Source organism: Epinephelus fuscoguttatus, linkage group LG8 (assembly GCF_011397635.1).
Source record: "Epinephelus fuscoguttatus linkage group LG8, E.fuscoguttatus.final_Chr_v1".
Classification (NCBI taxonomy): Eukaryota; Metazoa; Chordata; class Actinopteri; order Perciformes; family Serranidae; genus Epinephelus; species Epinephelus fuscoguttatus.
Genome location: NC_064759.1, coordinates 27,508,635 through 27,526,708, shown reverse-complemented (window position 1 = coordinate 27,526,708; position 18,074 = coordinate 27,508,635). Strand labels below are relative to the sequence as shown.

The following is an 18,074-nucleotide window of genomic DNA, read 5'->3' as shown; positions in this document are numbered from 1 at the left end:
TTTCACCAGTGGTGGGTTATGTACTGGGTACTGCGGGCTCAGATCTGACACCTAAGTCACACTGGGCCAACCATGTCTCTCACTGAGTTGACAGACTGTGGCTGAGTCAGACATGTTTTAATACAACAAAACAGGCTGTAAGGTGATCAACATATTAACATTATGTGGTTGGTTTGTATGAGTGCCTCATAAGTATGTGGATTTGGATGAGTTTTTAACATGGATGTATGAAGAGAGCTGGAGCGTTGGAAGCCAGGCCCTGCTCATTCCCATGAAAGCTGCTCAGTGGCGCATGAAACCAAATAAAGTTCGACTTCCTGGGTATACAATTACCTGGACCTTCTAAATCGTGGAGCACACAGAGCAAGAGCACAGCAGACTTTTGCGAGATAAGTGGCTAACTTCCAGTCGAGCCCTCCACTAATTTAACCGTATGACTCTTCTGGACTTTAAACATGTTATCAGTCCAAATGGATCAAACACGGGTAGTAAAATGAGTCATTTCATGGGGGTTGTGATGCTCAGAGTCATCCACTGATTTACAGACATCTCGTTCATAATGCAAGTCCTTGGGGGAAAAGTCTTTTTGTGTCCTACTGCATCACGTGATGGACTTAAGCGGGATTTAAACTTCTGTACCCTATGCCATAGCCTGATGTGCACCTCCACAGAAATGTAACTACACATTGCAGCGACGCAGATAAGAAACAATAAATTGTGAAGACAATGAAGCCTCCACAAAACAGCATTTTAAGTCTTGTGTGTGATTTATCCTGGCTTCAAATGAGCAGAGGAAATCTCTGCTAGTCGCTAGGCTAATTTATACAAAGTAAAATGCCATAGCCTTGTGCTAATAATGTTAGCATGTTATATTTGTTTGGAAAACAGTTGAGTTGTAATAGAACTGAATTTTGTGACCTTACCTTTGTTAAATGTTGCTGTTGTTGCTGGCTTCATATGAGTGAAGGAAAAGTCCACTAGCTGCGAAGCTAATTTATGATGTAAAATTCCATAGGCTTGTGCTAATAATGTTAGCATGTTGTATTTGTGGGGAAAATGTGTCCAGCAAAAGACAAATTTGTCTGTGAATGCTGCGAGTTATAGTGAAGCCGACTTGTGTACTTGTTTGACTTGTTTGAAATTGTTGCCATTAAGCCATGTTTAATGTGTGTTTTGTTAACTAAGTCACTTGACATTAGTGTCAGTTACATAAAATTCAGCAGGTGGCATCACACATTTAAAGGAAGCCTATGTTAACTTTTTGTTTTAGAAAATTAATTCCTCAAATGCAGTGAATATTGTCTCCTTTTAAGTTTTGTTGATCATCAGGCTCATTATGACACTTTGCTCTATATTTGTAGGCTTTGGGCTGCTGTTAATGCTTATCCATTGTTTCATAACTCATGGCACACTTTTTTTTATTTTTTACTAGTAGTCAGGCATTATGGGCGCCTGCTGTCCTGTCAGCTGTGTTGTTAAGAGCCCAGATGCCTGCAGTCCTCAGCAATAGAAAACTAATATTATTATTTTATGGGTTCATCCCTCTGCTTATGCAATATGCCTAACTTGTTGCAACCGCACATATTATTACGAGATAGCATCATTTGGATTGCTGACAAACTCCACTGTCAGAGATAACAATTTGGAATGTACAGGGATGTGATACAGCAGCATGAAAACATTTGGTGTGGGATCTCCTGCCACACGTCAGCACTTGTGGGTTTAATAATGCATTAGACATCTTTAGTTGTTTGTATAAAGCATATATACTAATTGATAACTGTTGTTATAGTCAGACTGCTATATGGCAGATGCTGTCAAGCCCCAGCACAGGCTCACTTTGGCTTTACACTGTCTAAATGTCCTTATCCTTTCTTTCCTTATCCTGAGATATTTGCATTAGCAGCAATGTGGTATCTTAGCTTCTTAAAAAGACATTGTTTGAAAACATAAACACACATCTTTGAGTAACAATAACATTGCCTGTGTTCTTACGCAAGCCCAAACCACTCAGAATTAAAAGCACTTAAATCAATGAAATGAAATAAAATGCCAGATGAGAAATGACACAGACAAGCACATCAATGTTCAACCTCCCTTGCATTTGTCTCGTGTCCAGAGTCGCCGCGTTTGGCATCAAAAGGACGTCACAGTGCAGATGACAAATTGACAACAGCTGCAACTAAGACAAGAATTCACAAACTCTTGCTTTTATTAGAAACAAGTGAAGTGAATGATGCGAAGTGAATAATGATCTCCTTTCTATGGTTCCCGCCTCAATATTTCATAGTAAGTGATGATCTCCCAAACATAAAGGGTGTCTTCGCATCCATATTTCATTGGAGAACAATGCAGTGTAACTGACATACACAGTGAGGAAATGTGCTTACAAAGCATCAAAAGAACTGTCACACAGTATGGATGGCTGCAGAATAATATAGGGCACTGCTGGATGGATGTAACAAGCTTCATAGCTACACGCATCATTTGATCACATAATACAAAGCTAGTGTGTGTGTGTCTGTGTGTGAGACACGCTTCATTTGATCGGGTAATATAAAGCTTTGGAGCCTGTGTTTGTGCGCAAGTTTGCTTGACGTGCATCATTTGCCCATATACTACAAAATTGCACTGTGCTGTGAGTGTGTACATGTGTGACATAGGTAAAAAAAAAAAGCAAAGCAAGGGTACATGCATGAATGTGTGTGTCAACAGAATATGTGACACGCACCGTATACTTAGATAATACAAAGCTTGTGTGTGTGTGTGTGTGTGTGTGTGTAGGCAGCAAACAGTGGTATGTCTAATAACAGGGCTTTCTGAATGAGAGAGTGATGAGTCCTGTCACTCCTGAACCACGCATACACACACAGATGCACACATGCTGGCTTTCTGCTAAATTAAGCATTGCAGGAAACTACAGACACTACATCAGACAGCGCAGGCACACACACACACACACACACACACACACACACACACACACACACCTCCTGACACAGAAACAAGCTCACAAACAAGCTGAAAGAGACACTTGTGACTAGGAATATATGCAGGGCATGCACACACACACACACACACACAAACACACAGATAAAAATGCAGACATACTGACAGAGACACATGTGTCGGTGCAATGCGACACATAAATTAGGGCATGCATTATTAACTGTCGGAAATTTCAGAGCACATGTTGGGACTGTTGTACCTCAAAACAGAGAGACATTAGAGAGAAACACAAACAGACTGTATGCATGACAACAACTGAGCGATACACAGCGCCGCACGGAGACACGGGACTCTCCAAAAATAATAACAGTAAAAACTTCAGCAGTTAATAATTCAATGAGTCAGTCAGTCATCAATCACTTCACACATGACAAATTGCGTTTTTCCTTTATTATACTGTTTTGGATGGCTGCCACAATGCTAATCAAGACAAACAAAAAACGTCTGTCTCAGTAATGACTCAGACGATGGCTACACCACAAATAGCCCATATATCAACAGTGTACTTGTATTACAGGGTCTGTTCACCTGGCGTACAAAAAAAAAAAAAAAAAAAAAGGGTAAAAAATATCTTATTAATCTCCAGTGATGTCTAGCAATGCTAACAGCTTTGGTTCCATTTACCTTCATTGTACTGAGCTGGCAGCAGAAATCTATGAGGTGGATTTCAGTTTGAAACCACTACAGGTAGGTGAGAAAATATGAAACAATCCTTTACGTTGGCACCAAAACAAGTCATCATATGCAAATAAACACATCATATTGGGTGTGTGGTGTTCTGTAGGACAAAATGAGGACCACTTTAATGAAAGGATAACAAGTTAAAACACTTTAAAAGACACAAAGAAAGAAGCTTGTCATGAAGATCTGAAAATATACTGTCCACGTCTCTTATTCAAAAATAAATTACCTCTAACAGAGTATTATACACACACTTCTTTCCACAGAGTAAAATAACGTACTGTAAAGTAAGCACGACTCAATCCATCATCACGAGGATGGGAAACTCCATTAAACATTATGTGTGAAAAGGCTCAGTACTTCTACTAAATATGCTGGATATTTCATTGGGAATCACTCTGTATCTCTGCAAGCTGAAAAGTGACGGACAGTTTCATCATCCCCCAGACTTTGTTCTAGTACAGAGGACCAGAATGTGTTTCCATGAGCATCAACTAGTTGAGCTGTGCTTTATTTAACTGTGATACAGCTACACAGACCCCAAAAACCATGATTCAAAATGTGTATTTACCAGTTTATGCACGTCGGGCTGCAGCCAGCTAGAGCGCTAGAAAAAGCAGAGCGTTTTTCTGAAACAGCGTACACATAGAAACTGTTCAACCCTCGTAATGGAACAGAAATATGAAACAGAATCAGAACTTGAAACAGATTGTGATTAAAATCTAATGTCGGGGGATATTTGTACCAAAGAGGCTGGTATAAAAAGTGTCTGTGGTGACAGCTGACCTCTCATTGCCCATGTGGTTATTCCTCCTTCAATAACTAAGAAAACACTGACATCATTTTGTTTCAATCAAACACAGTTAACCACTGCAGAGTGGTGAGCTATGCCCTTTAATTAAAGAAAAACTTTAAAAATCCAACTGTACTAAAACAACATAAATCTCACAGGACATTTAAATAATCCTCTGTGTTGGTTTCACTGACTCCATCTTTCTTTTCTTCTTTGGGTTCATTCAAAATTGAATAAGAGCTGGTGAGCTGTGTCACAGGATCTAAGGAGACAGTTTTATTCAGCACCTTCTGTTTAGGCTCCTAGGATGTCACCATCCTCTCCCCTCTTCGCAGCCATCCTCTAGTTTGCAGCTGCTCCATCAGTACAGTTTCTCTACAATGAAGGCCAAGATGGCTGCCACCAAGGTGAGCCCGATTCCCAGCTTCTTCACTGCTTCCCTGTCCAGACTGTACGAGCCGAACAACAAAACAGATGAAGACGCCGAAGAGGAAGCAGGACCATGGATGCCATTGGCCTTCTGTTCCTGTGAGGGGAAACATACAGAAGAAACAACCACATTAGACTGACTTTATTTATTATCATCCTAACACTTTGCTGACTTCTTGGTGGGGGACTTTGCGTATTGCTCCTCTCTGCAGAGAAATACTGATTCCAGGATCAGCTACAGATATTAGAATTTTAAAGTAAATATTCCTCCCATGCGTGCAAACACACAGACTCCCACACAAAGGCCCTGGTATATTTTCTCCCACACACTCATGCACACAGACCGCTGCAGCTTACAGCACAAGTTATGTCCATAATTCATAATTAGGGGATCATGTTTAGATTAAATCAACTGACCACAGCCACAAATCAAACAGGGATGCCTGACAGCAGAGTGGCCGGTGATCCAACGCATCAGATGTCTGTAATCAGAGAGTTGTGTTTAGCCTCAGTGTGTTGGACCATTAAAAGGAAATCTGCCACTGACGGGATGTGACAGTGACAGATGTGAAAGAGCAATGCTGAGAGGAGTGGGGCAGGAGAGAAAGATCAACTGTCAGGAGGGCAGGAAGACAAAGACCAAATATCAAAACAACAAATATCTGAAGTCTATTTTGCCACCAAATCACAATTTAGTCAGTCCTCGCTTCTTCATCAAATAGCCATTTAAGTGAGAGGGTATATGACTAACCTTCATGGATCATTGCTGCAGATCATTTATGTACATTTATATATCTATTGGTGCCACTTGATATTAGGATGCAGCCCCATCATTTAGGTGAGAAAAGGGGAATTAAGGGCTTTATCATTTTTTTTCCACTTTCCTGTGTGTCTCTCATCCTCTCAGCTTCTGTCTCTCCATCTTCCTCTCTACAACTCAGCTCCCTTTGGATATTTAAGACAATAATAAACAGAGTTTTATACTGACTGCTTATATCGATATTTTGTGGGTGAAAGCATTCAGAACACCAGCCATTTGCTTATGCAAATGAATGCATTTCAATTATGATGCCATTATCTCTGTGTAAAGCGGTTAATGCAGTTTTGTAGTGATCCAATTATTGCAGAGTGCTGTCTATTGAATCAAGCTGATGTTGAGGAAGGTGCACTGTGATGTAGTTACGTCCGGGAGCTTGGAGAAAACCAGAGTTAGCTTACAGTGTTAGCAGAGCCGAAGCGAGGCTGTGACTGTGATAGTGCTTGAGTTAATCTCTCAGTAGCTCACCATGTTCATGTTGTTCTGCAACAGTTTAATTAAATTAATTTCAATAGAGAGCACGGTCTCACTCCGAAGTCGTTGAAATCTGGCACTTAGGCAGTGACTTGCAGCGTCAGAAAGGGCTGCAATGATTAGTCGACTAATCGATGACTAATTGACTATTAAAATAATCGGTGACTATTTTAGTAGTCGACTAATCGGTTTGAGTCATTTTTCATAGAAAAATCCTCTTATTGCAGCTTCTTATGTTCAGATATTGGCAGCTTTACACACTCTCTCGTGATGGTGAACTAAAACCCTTTGGCGTGAGTACAAAATGAGATGACATAATTTTGGAGTTTGGGAGAGACAGGCCGACATTTTTCAACATTTTAACACATTTTTCGATAAAATGATTAGTCGACTAATCGAAGAAATAATCGACAGATTAGTCGACAATGAAAATAACTGTTAGTTGCAGCCCTAGCGTCATAAACCAACGAAAAAGGTGTCCTTTCACGTCAGCATGATACGTGGCTGGTTGCCGTGATAGTTTAACGGTGCCCAGCGGCGTCAGGGGAGAACCCAGGGGGACAAGAACGAAAGTTAAGGCGATGAAAGTCCAAGTGGGGTGGACAGGAGGGGTGGTGGATGGGTCCAACAAACACCGACTCTCACCCGAGAGATCGGTGTTCACTTAACCTAAGATTCTAAAGCCAAACCCTGTCCTTTTTTCCTAAATCCAACCACATGCTTTTGTTGTTGAACGAATTCCCAGTGTTTTACCGACATAGTGCGTTTATTTTGAAAGAGACTGTACATAAACATTAAATTTCCTGTGACAACAAAGTGTATCTGGAAAGAAGAGAACTTGACACAGTGTCCTCGAAAGTTGACCAACGCACCCAGGGTACCATGCACGTTGTATGTGGACGTGGAAACTCCATGGCCAAAACATCAATTTGTGATGAGGACGGAGTGAGAATGTGCTTCAATAGAACTCTACGTATCCCTAAGGAAATCCTTGTGCCAGAGAATGCTTCAAATTGCAGTAACACTAAGTACAGTAACCACAATTTTAATGATTCACAACCAACACCAACCAGTGGGTTCCCCAGGTCAGGGTCACTCACTGGGCCCAGTTTTAGAACAATAGGGTATTTAATATCTGGCAAAATATACAAATATCCAAGACAGAAGTGTTTTCAAGGGGTAGAAGCAAAAACCAGTGCCTACTACAGTAACAACAGGAGTACGATAAGTTTAAGCGTTACTAAAGATGAACTAAAATGGTCCTATATTGAGTATAACTAAAGTATAATACAGCTGTTCCCTATAGAAACAGAGTCAGAGTTCATGTGTGCATCCAAAACAAAAACTGCTTTGGGCTGAATTTGAGGAGTTTGTCTGTTTTCCTGGCATGTAGCCAACAGTCAGACATAAAAATTTAAACAATGCACATGAGCACATAATGTTTCCTGCTAAAACAACTGTGTTGAGAGCAATGTCAAAAAATAGGCAATTATTTTTCAGTCACTGATGGTGTTAATTTAATTTACATAGAAACACTGAATACTAATAACCAGGTCTATTCCTCATTGATCATCATTCTGTTTAATTACACATTTATCTAGTTCTGTCTTGATGTCTGAGAGTGGAGACCTGAGGTGCAGTTTCAAGCAAAGCCACAATCGATTGCAAAATAAATAAATAATACTGCAAGAGATGTGGCTCTTTTAATTTGAGCATAAAACAAATTAGATGGGGGAACCAACACTTGTCAACATCTCTGAGTGGAGAGGGAATCGATCTGGATGACCTTGTGGTAGTTCCTATAGGTCTCCTCCTGCATGACAGTTGGTAAAATTCCGTATCACCGCGAAGGTAGGTTATGCAGGCCCATATTGAGCGATTGATCAGCAGCAGCTTTCTAGAATAACCTTTAATCACGTTCACTGGGGATAACTGTAAGAGGTTTGGCTTTGATATTTACCACAGGCAGATTGACTCCTCGCTCTCTCGCCTCAAGTGTGTTCATCAAATCTTGTTCAATGACCTTCTGTGTCATCTGTCTTTATTACCTCTCGATGGATTGCCATAGATTCTCTCATCCTCCGTTTTTGGTTTCCACATTAGATGTTTAGCCAATTCACAGAATCCTATTTACCACGTCCAATATCTGGCTGGCAAACCTTGTATATGAGTTGAAAATTCAGATGCACACTTAAAAGTTGCCATCGTAGAACATTTGTATGCATACTGCACTTTTGACCTGTGTGCTACAAGTAAAAGTCGAACAGATTTTGTGGAGTACAAACGCATGCTTGTATGTACAGTATGTATTTTGTATGTAACTCAGAGTTGCACGCCTACACATGTTGCATGCACATGGCTGTGTGCGTGAGCAGCTGCATAGCGCCTGTCCTCTGCTTCTCTATTCTCTGCATTCGTCCGCTCCCCTGTCCTCTCTGATGGTTGTAAACGCTACCTTGCCACCCACTCTCCTCCTCACCGTTGTCGCTGAATGGTTTCCTCTGTTACCGCGCACAATGGAGGATGGATCCTGTGACCGGCAACGCCTATGTGACACATCTTTAAGTCACTAAAAGTAACTTCAGACAATAGGTGGAGTGAGAATCAGTAACAGAGGTCTGGCGGATGTCACCGCGTTTGCTTAATGTTAGGATCACTGGAGGACTCCCACATGGCGAAACTGATACACTGTTTTGATGCTTGAAAAAAACTTTTTGTTCCAGTGTGTGGTGGTAGCTGTGTCAAGTCTTAGTCATAGTGCATGTGCTCCTTGTACCTGAGCCTCTTAACTGTAACAAAGTGATCATAATAAGTACAGCTACTTCTGTCAGCGGTTCAAATCACCAATCCATTTAACAAGAGCTCTTCAGTGAGGTTATACTGTGCGCCTTTTAGTGGGATTGAAACATTAGCTCATTCTTTAAAGGATGAATGAACCAACAGTGATTACAAAAAGACACAAAAGTTGGTTCTCCATCATTCATAAGTTTTTATGAACAAAAATGACTGAATGAGAGGCTGAATATAAAAAGAAAGACTTCAATAAAATTCACTTAGTAGTGCAAATTTTAGTTCTAGAAATAAAAAGAGCAAGATGAATATTTAATGGAAACTGAGACAAATCGAGAAACAGACTGGGAGCAAAGGACTGATGAAATTGGGGAGGGGGGGGGGTTGAGCGTCAAAACCATTATCTTTCTCTGCTCTGACAGGCCAAGTCCTCTCTATCCATCTATTTATCTGTCTCTCTGCAGGTGTCTTTTAACAACAGGGTGCCAGGCGAGAGACTGAATAGTATAGTCTAAAATCTATTACTACTGGGGAGGATAAGTGAAAATCCAAGTGCCAGTAGGTGTGTGTCAGCACAGTGGGAGAGAGGGGAGCAGAGGAGTGGAGAGAAGTGAAAAACTGAGAAGAAATGAGCGAAGGGGGCAGGAAGAGATGAGAGATGTGGCTTTCAATGATAGTTCACCACCTGCTAGCTGGCATGCTGAGTTTGTGCATATGTCTGCGCGAAAGAGAGAGTAAGAGAGCTGGCATTTGTGAGTAAGTGTGTTTGTACGTGGAGGCCTGTGGTGGATAATTCTGTCTCTCCGCTCACAGCGGTAGAACAGAGCAAAATAATCCTCCTGAAAATCATCTAACACTATGGTAGGGGTGCAGACCGACTAGCACAGCTAGATACTTTTCCCTTGAGCTCTAGGACTCTCAAATGTCTCTCTGTGTCTTAAAAACTCGTGCTCCAATTCCACACATGCACCTTTTAAATAAAAAAATAAAACAAAATCTGCCTGGGTGTCTGGTGCGGCTTCCCGCCAACACACTGACATATTCACACAAAGATACACACAGTGACACGCACAACACATCACGAGAGCCAGAAAGCACAATACACAGTGGTCACATTTCTCACATGATCCTCACCAGCTGTCAGTGTCACTCTAGACACAGAGAGACCATGGAAGTGGTTTGTGTGTGTGTGTGTGTGTGTGTGTGTGTGTGTGTGTGTGTGCGCGCACGCGTGTGCCTCAGCAGATATTGTAACAGGCTCCTTAGTCACGGGTGATTCGACAAAGCCATAGTGACAGTCACAATGAGCTGCAGCTGTACTTTCAACTGGACACAGGGACAGCAGGGAAATTAAGAGTGATTACAAGTCACATCTCTCATAAAAATAAATGTCTTTGTTGGAGCTTGTAAAAAGTAACAGAGGCTCAGTGGGAACTTGAGTCACGTTCTCTTTCCGTCTTCCTCTTCCTCATCTGTGCTCTGAAATTTCCTCTGCCAGTGCAACTGTGACACTGACACACTCCATGTATAGGCGCACAGGTGTACCTGTTGTCACTTAACACATGCTCGAAGCTACTCACCATCCTAATCCAAACATGTTGTCAAGTTACACCTTGACACGACTTGTTTCTCCATGCCGCGTGTCTGTGAACATGCTGACTGTGTACACATGGGCGAGGTGACTCACACACATGCAAAACACAAGTTTACATAAGCAAACATCACTTTATGTCACAGCTAATCATAGATGAAAAGGTTAATCATCACTTTTATATAGGTTTTACTATCTTTGAATAACAGAAGGACCTAAATAATCAATAAACTGAGATTCACCAGTAGATTATGTGCTCTGTTCAGGCTCTATTTTCTCCCACTACACAACAGAAAGTGCAAAATTACAGCCAAGTCAACCGAAGCAATAAACACAACAGTGAATACGCTGGTGTCTGCTGGCCACAAGATTGGAAATCAATATGACCAGTTCTATCTACCATAAAACAATCTGGGAGTGAGAAATATCTTGTGTGGTGAAGGCAACCGTTTGCTCACAGTTATTTAATGTGGTGTTACTGTGGTATTTCAGTGCTTGATGACTCCAGTCAGTCGTCAGTATGGCTGGTGCCCAAGCAAAGCAGTTTTGTGACGCAATTTGGACCACAATCAACCATCACAATGATAGCCATACATGAGTTTTATTTTAGGATTCTGTCTCTTCTTGTCAGGCTGTGATGAAGTTTCCAGAGTAATGGCAAAATGTTGAAAGCAAAAGCAGCACTGCCATTGGGGAGTGCTGTGGTCTGCAACGGTGTTTGAGTGGGTGGAACATGTCAGGTGGTATCCACATGAATGCCAGAACCAAAGGTTTCCCAGCAGAACAATGCATTGGAACAAAATAAGCAAAGATATTCACTTCACCTGTCAGTGGTTTTAATGTTTTGGCTGATCGGTGTACCTTCAACTGACTTTCAAGGTCATTATCAGCCTTCATTTTCTGCAGTGCACTCCAAAGCAACTTCCTGAACCATCTCAAAAGATTTGGTACCGACACCTGAAGCCCTAACCGACAGAGCATTCTGTCAGGGTCACAAAAAGAACATGATGGTAGCTTCTGAAATCGTAAGGACAGATCTACCTTCCCTTTACAATATCTATTGAGTGTTATCTGCTGCATAAAAAAAACCCAACACATCATTTAAGACAGCAGTCGCACTACTCACTCACTGCTTCCTCTGCTGCCAACTGGGAAATGCACCAGAGCAGCACAAAACCAGTAGCACCACCTAGCAAACAGACAGTTGCTTTCTATATGCATTAGACAGATTAACATAACACCCTCTGTTTCTTTCTCTGTCTCTCTTAAACACACACACAAACTAGGTCTAGTTCTTGGACTTGATACGCACGTTGTGTATATTACATTGTACACATAAGCACACTTACAAAGACGCATCAAGATGTATTGTTGCAAAAAGGTTTACTGTCACAGTAGCTAAATACAGAAGAACACTACACATGTCTACAGTGAGGTGTTATGTGTGCATGTATGTGTCAAACACATGACAGGCACTATTACAGACAACAGATGCTTTGAGACACTGGAAAAAGTATAGAGACCTCACATGGACAGATACACCCACACATACACGAACACTTGGTGGTCAGCGTGATATTGAGAAGGCTTGAAAGCCTCTCATCTTCTGTACTTACACACGTCAGACTACAGTAAATGTGACACCGCTGTATACCTCTTCACACAGTGAAAAGATGTCTCCTGTTACCTCAGTCATATTGCATCGCTGCTTGCAAGCAAAGAGTGGAAGGGCCTGAGGTGGTTGTTCGACAACCAAGGACATATTTCACTTTTAATTTGATGTCATACAATACACCATTACATTAAGTAACTTGCTGTTTAAAGCACTTTACCTACAATCTGTGTCCCGGGAGTCATTTAAGGTAATGTGTCTCTGGTGATTAAATAGCAAGGTGTTTTTCTGAGCCTGAGGATTAAAGAGGGCAGATTACATTTCTCAGGTGGATCCGAACATTGAAACACATTTAAGTGAGGAAAGACAGTCGCCCCTGTAGCCTATTGTTGTGGATACCATTAGCATGATTAAAGATTGGTGTAACATGTTGCAAAGTGAAAGCCTGTATTAACCTGTTGTCTGGTTTAAGGGGGAGCAGAACTTCCACTGAACCTCCAGCCTCATTCAGCCACACATTAGTGCAGGGAGATGCTGGACAAGTAACCCAAACAACATATCTACCCTCATCTTAGTCTTTAGAGATCCTGAAAATTTCTACTTAGTTACCCAAATAGCAGAAGGGATAGGACGCTAAACCTCTCAAACTAATGCAGCTGAGGTTGAGGGTATATCTGACAGGTTAGCTGGGCTGCTCCTGTCACGTGGGTATCTTAAAAGATAACCATATTTAAGGGGTACTCAAATGGCTCACCTAAGGCCAGAGTGGTAGATTTTTTAAAACCATATCCTGTTATTTTGCCTTGGAGTCTGAGAGAAGAACTCTGTTTTGCAGGGTATGGATTATAAATAAAGATTATCTTCACTTTCAATCAAATACCATCATAATAGCAAGATTTAACTGCTGAGACATACTTCAACAAGAAAACCAGCTGTAGCTCTGTAGAGACAACATGTTGAGCTTAAAAGCACGGTTAAATTGGAAATAAAATACAAATCCACGGGTGACTCATCTCCTGAAGAACTTTGCTCAGGAGTTTGTTTACGAGGCCCATTCTGAGGAGAGTCCATTTTTACGATAACACAGACGAAATAGCCAAAAAACATAAATGCTCAATAACTAAACATCTTAATTTTCCCTAACAGTTGTTGGCTAAGTGCTTTGTTATTTGCATCTCCCATCTGTGGTTTAAAAGCAAATTCAGAGCAAGGGACACTTAAAACCCTCTGACATTTGAAATAAACAAAACAGGATGGGGCTGCGTAATACAATTTGACATATTAGGTAAGAATCCTGGAAATAGACTGATATTTTGATGGTTTAACATTTATTCCTTTGTTACTGTGACATTGGTACTTCAAGTATACACAAAGCACAGGCCATGTAATACAATTTGACATGCTAAATGAAAGACTTAAAATAGCTACGCCTGCTGTTTTGAAGGCACAACAAATCATTTGCTACTAGAGTAAACAAAGTCGTGCAAAGGCCAAGCAAAACCTTTTGACATTTTAAATTAAAAAAAAAAATTCAAAAATAGATTTGAGAGGATTAACTGTATTCCGACCCGAGAAGACAGGCTAATCTTTGATTTTTGTTCTTTTCCTGACAATACAGATGACAACATGATGTGTGCATAATGCAACATCAAAGCAACAATCCATAGCAGTCAACACGGAGCGGTGCGATTGTTAGGGGTGAAATACAGATTTTTGCTCCGTGTGTTACGCCTTTGTGTGTGTGTGTGTGTGTGTGTGTGTGTGTGTGTGTGTTTGTGTTGGCCATGTTTTGTCTACATGATTGTGTGTATACAGCCAGTGTCTCATAGCCTGCAGCTAGTAGGAGTCTGCCATGCACACCAGGGGGGACTGTGTATTGATGTATGTGTATACATAAATGTGTGTGTGCAAAGATTTGTGTGTGTAAGCTTTGTTTTACAAATGAACCTGTGGTGTATGTCAGTGTGTGTTGATGTTTATGTACTGTAAGCATTATGATGCAAAATACCAGCAATCCCACCCACTCAGCTTGTACAAGACTATACAAAGATACAATTATAAATTGACCACATCCATGCAGTGTGTGTTTTCATATTTCCCTCTTGCTACCTATTCATGTCAGGCAAGTAAAATACACACATACACACGCACACACACACAAGATGGAAGAATTGATAAAAACAGAATTGGGAGGACAGAGGAGCAAGAGGAAAATGGAAGAAAGGCGGTGAGAAAAAATGGTGAAACAGGACACAAATAAAATGAAAAATATATATAAAATAAAGAAACAGATATAAAGACAAAAGATTTTAAAAAAGACAGAAGGAGGCTGGGGAAACCAAGAATACCGGCCTTTTAGAAAAGGAAAAAGAAATGCCATACTTCAGCAGAGATTTGTCCATTCACCTCCATTATTCACCTCCATTTTTTTTTGTTTTTCTGCCAATTTGTGGTCATGGAGGGATGTTGTTCACTACTCGTCTCCCTCCATTTCTATCCTTCTCCCAGCTCTTTCATACCAGCTGTCAATTTGCTGTCTTGTGGAAGGAGCAGAGCCGTTCTCTCCCTCCTATTCTCTCCGTCTCCTCCAGAAAGTATGCTGTGAAAAGAGCTGATTATTGGGAGGCACTCAAGCTGCTTTTCTGTCTCCTGGTCACTCCGTCTACCTTGCTCTCTCATTTTGGGGCCTCTCTCTCTCTCTCTCACACACACACATCCTCATCTTCTATCATTTAATTTATCTGAGGATGAGGACTGGTGAAGATACACTCTCTTTTTCTTTCCTCCACCGTGCTGTTGAGTGCTTTCTCTGCTATTGTGTCCCACTAAAAGACTCATTACTGTCCTTCGCTTTCTGCGGAGAGTGCTGTTTCTATGAATGAAGGGCTGACAGACAGAGAGACAGAGGGAGAGAGGAAGAGAGAGAAACAGAAGACGAGATGTCATCCATGTCAATAAAAGCAAATTACTCTCTCTCTCTTTCTAAAAATCTTTGCTTTGTTTCATGGAATGGCAAAAACACCGAGGCCTTTTTAATGAACATGTCAGGCCGGACAAAGGAGTGAATCTTGAGGCTGCACACGGACAAAGAGCAGTGTGCCATTAGATCACTGTGAATCCATCCTCACCACTCATCCATCTATCCGTAATTCCTCTAACGGCCTATACATTCACACATCCATGCATCTATTCATCTGCTCATCCATCAGTTGTGTGCATATAAGCCATCATGTGTCACATCCATACATCCATATCTATCTGTCCACTTTGAGGTCCATCCTTCCACAAGCTTTCACACGCCACTCCTCTATAAATCCATCCATCTATCCATCTGGCCATACTGCTTCATTTCCACACACATCAGTATAGGTGCTGGCTGGTGTGCAATCATCTCCCTTTCCATCTCAGAAATGATAGATCTCTCACTTTGTTCATTTTTCATCAAACGGACATTACAGACCTTGGTGGGTTCCACTGCCTACCCAATCACCCACTTATCTACCACTCTCTTTTTCACTTTTCTCTTACGACGCTCCTTTGCATCTTAGATGAAATGACAAAGCTCAGACTCCCTTTCTATCAGCTACTCGGCTATCATGCAATCTCTCCTCTCTCCTTTATTCTTCTGTTTTTCTGCCGCTCTCTGCCAAAAGCCTGTAATTATAGCCTCTGCTGCAAGACATGGGGGTGAGCATCTATCTGCCTTTCCCTAATCATTCATTCATCTCACACACGCATTCTGCTCAGTGTGTGGTGGACTCACAGAGACTCATAGAAAATAGATGGTCTTCAAATATGTATAGGCCAGCCACCAGTATATGTGTGTGTGTGTGTGTGCATGGGTGCATATGCTTAGATATGCAAGTACACATGGGTATGCTAGTGCCAGATTGTAGTGAATATATGTATCAGACCTGTTCACTTAAAATAGTGATAATAGTAAATAAAGATAATGGACACATGGCTGTCAGGGACATCACATATACTGACAGAGAGCTTTACAACGAGTATGTTGGAACAAGTGTTTCTAAGCCATTAGGTCACTTATCTATTAACACTGTGCTCTAGTGCCACTCTGGTGTCATTAAGAGCCGCCAAGGCTGGTCGTAAGGACTGTGGACAGATCATCAGCAGCATCACTGGGGATCACTTAATATAACAATATGTTAATTGCCAATATGCTGTGGACAGCGGAGACAACCATTAATTAACTTTTGCAAATCCAAATACAGTGGCGGCACGGTATGTAGTGGTTAGCACTGTTGCCTCACAGCACGAGGGTTCGAATTCAGGGTGGGGGAGCCCCTCTGTGTGGAGTTTGTATGCCATCGTAGGTAGCTCATTGCCATTCAGTATTTGGAGAATATCTTTATTACTGTACCTCTTTGTCTTTCCACCATTTTCTCCTCTGATGAAGAAACTCTTGAACACCTTAAAAGTCCTTCTCCATGCTCCGAGCAGTTCTTGGAGGCTCTCTTAAAGGTTAAGATGATTTGTGAATAACTTTCAGCTTTGCCAGTATCTAGTTTTAACTGTAAAGAGATATTCTTAGTTAAGATTTTGTCATTTTGAGCAACTCTTTGTACCAGGAAGCTTTAAGAAAGCATAGATAGAATATGTCTTATTCAGCGACTTGCCATTCTAAAAAACACTGACAAAGAAAGTTCTCTAAGTGCGTTTCCATTAACCCAAGAAAATCGCTAAACCTCAAATATCGCAATAAAAAACTGGTAATGGAAACACCTACCTTTCGAAAAAACTCTCAAATATCGAGAAAAAGTTCTTACGCTCTAATGAGGTGGTCTTTCAGACGTGTCGACATACAGTAGAAGTATATTGCAAAAGTGTAATGGAAACACTTTTTCGCAAATATACGTCACCGGACATTCAAGTCCTCTGTGAATTCCTTGTTCACGATCCCGTCCCAGAAATCCTATATCCATGGTCGCTGCCACACATAAGGACTTTGCCTTTGGAATACCACTCGCTCTCTTCGTCTTCGGTTGTAGACTACTGCAACAGAAGCGGTGGCAACCGAGATGATTGCTCCAGCTCGCAAAAGATTTGGAATGTCCATCTTACTTCCACAAACAAAGTGGAGTCTCGGGAGACTAGATTTTACGAGAATTACAGCTCATATGCAAAACACCTTTTAATGGAAACACCTGCAAGTTGCAATTGTACTTTGCCGAAACTTTGGAAATATCGCATTTATTTTGCGCAAAATTGTAATGGAAATGCGACTTCTGTTAAACTCTGGAGCTCTAAATAAATTCTCTTCTCAACGTTGAAGGTGGAGATGATGACTTTGCCTCCATTCTCCCTTGAGAGACTTTGGGACTGGTAATAATTGGCATCAGGAAATATTCAGACAAAGGTATTTAAGATATAAGGCCAACAAAACGTGTGGGTAGGTGTGTAGGAGACACAAGTGTGCTTAACAGTATTAGAGTTTGACATGCATTTATTGATCTAGGTGCAACAGAGGGCATGTGCTGTTATATCAGTCCAAGAAAAATTAAAGGCCTATGTGTGTTGTGTAAGAACGTTGAAGAAGGTTGAACGAGTGCAAGCGTGGGGGAATGGAAGTGGAGGGGAAACAAGTGCAAGCATGTGTGTTGGATGGGCTGCAGACTTTATGAGGCAACTAGTTTTATAAGGTCTAGTCCCCACTGCTGAACTTTTCATTGCTGAGTGACGTGTCGCTTGGCTTGCTGTGAAACCTTTGTCTTTCTTTCTTTTTATCTCAGTCCCTGCCATCCATTTCTCACTCTCTCTGCTTGCTTTCCTCTTCATCAGTGTACCCCCCCCCCCTCTCTCTCATGTCTCTGTCTGTTCCTTTCTTCCCCTCCCTCTCTGTCTGGCAGTAAAGGCTGAT

At 41.3% G+C, this 18,074-nt stretch overlaps 1 protein-coding gene across 1 annotated transcript in view; it reads right to left on the bottom strand.

Annotated features, from left to right (window-relative positions):
* Positions 1–3,377: 3,377 nt before the first annotated feature.
* cdkal1 (CDK5 regulatory subunit associated protein 1-like 1) overlaps positions 3,378–18,074 on the bottom strand; it is a 287,467-nt gene continuing 272,770 nt past the window's right edge. Inside the window, exon 15 of the mRNA XM_049584408.1 lies at positions 3,378–5,009. Within this exon, the coding sequence (XP_049440365.1) occupies positions 4,845–5,009 (165 nt within the window). The 3' untranslated portion in view covers positions 3,378–4,844. The remainder of the gene's footprint in view (positions 5,010–18,074) is intronic.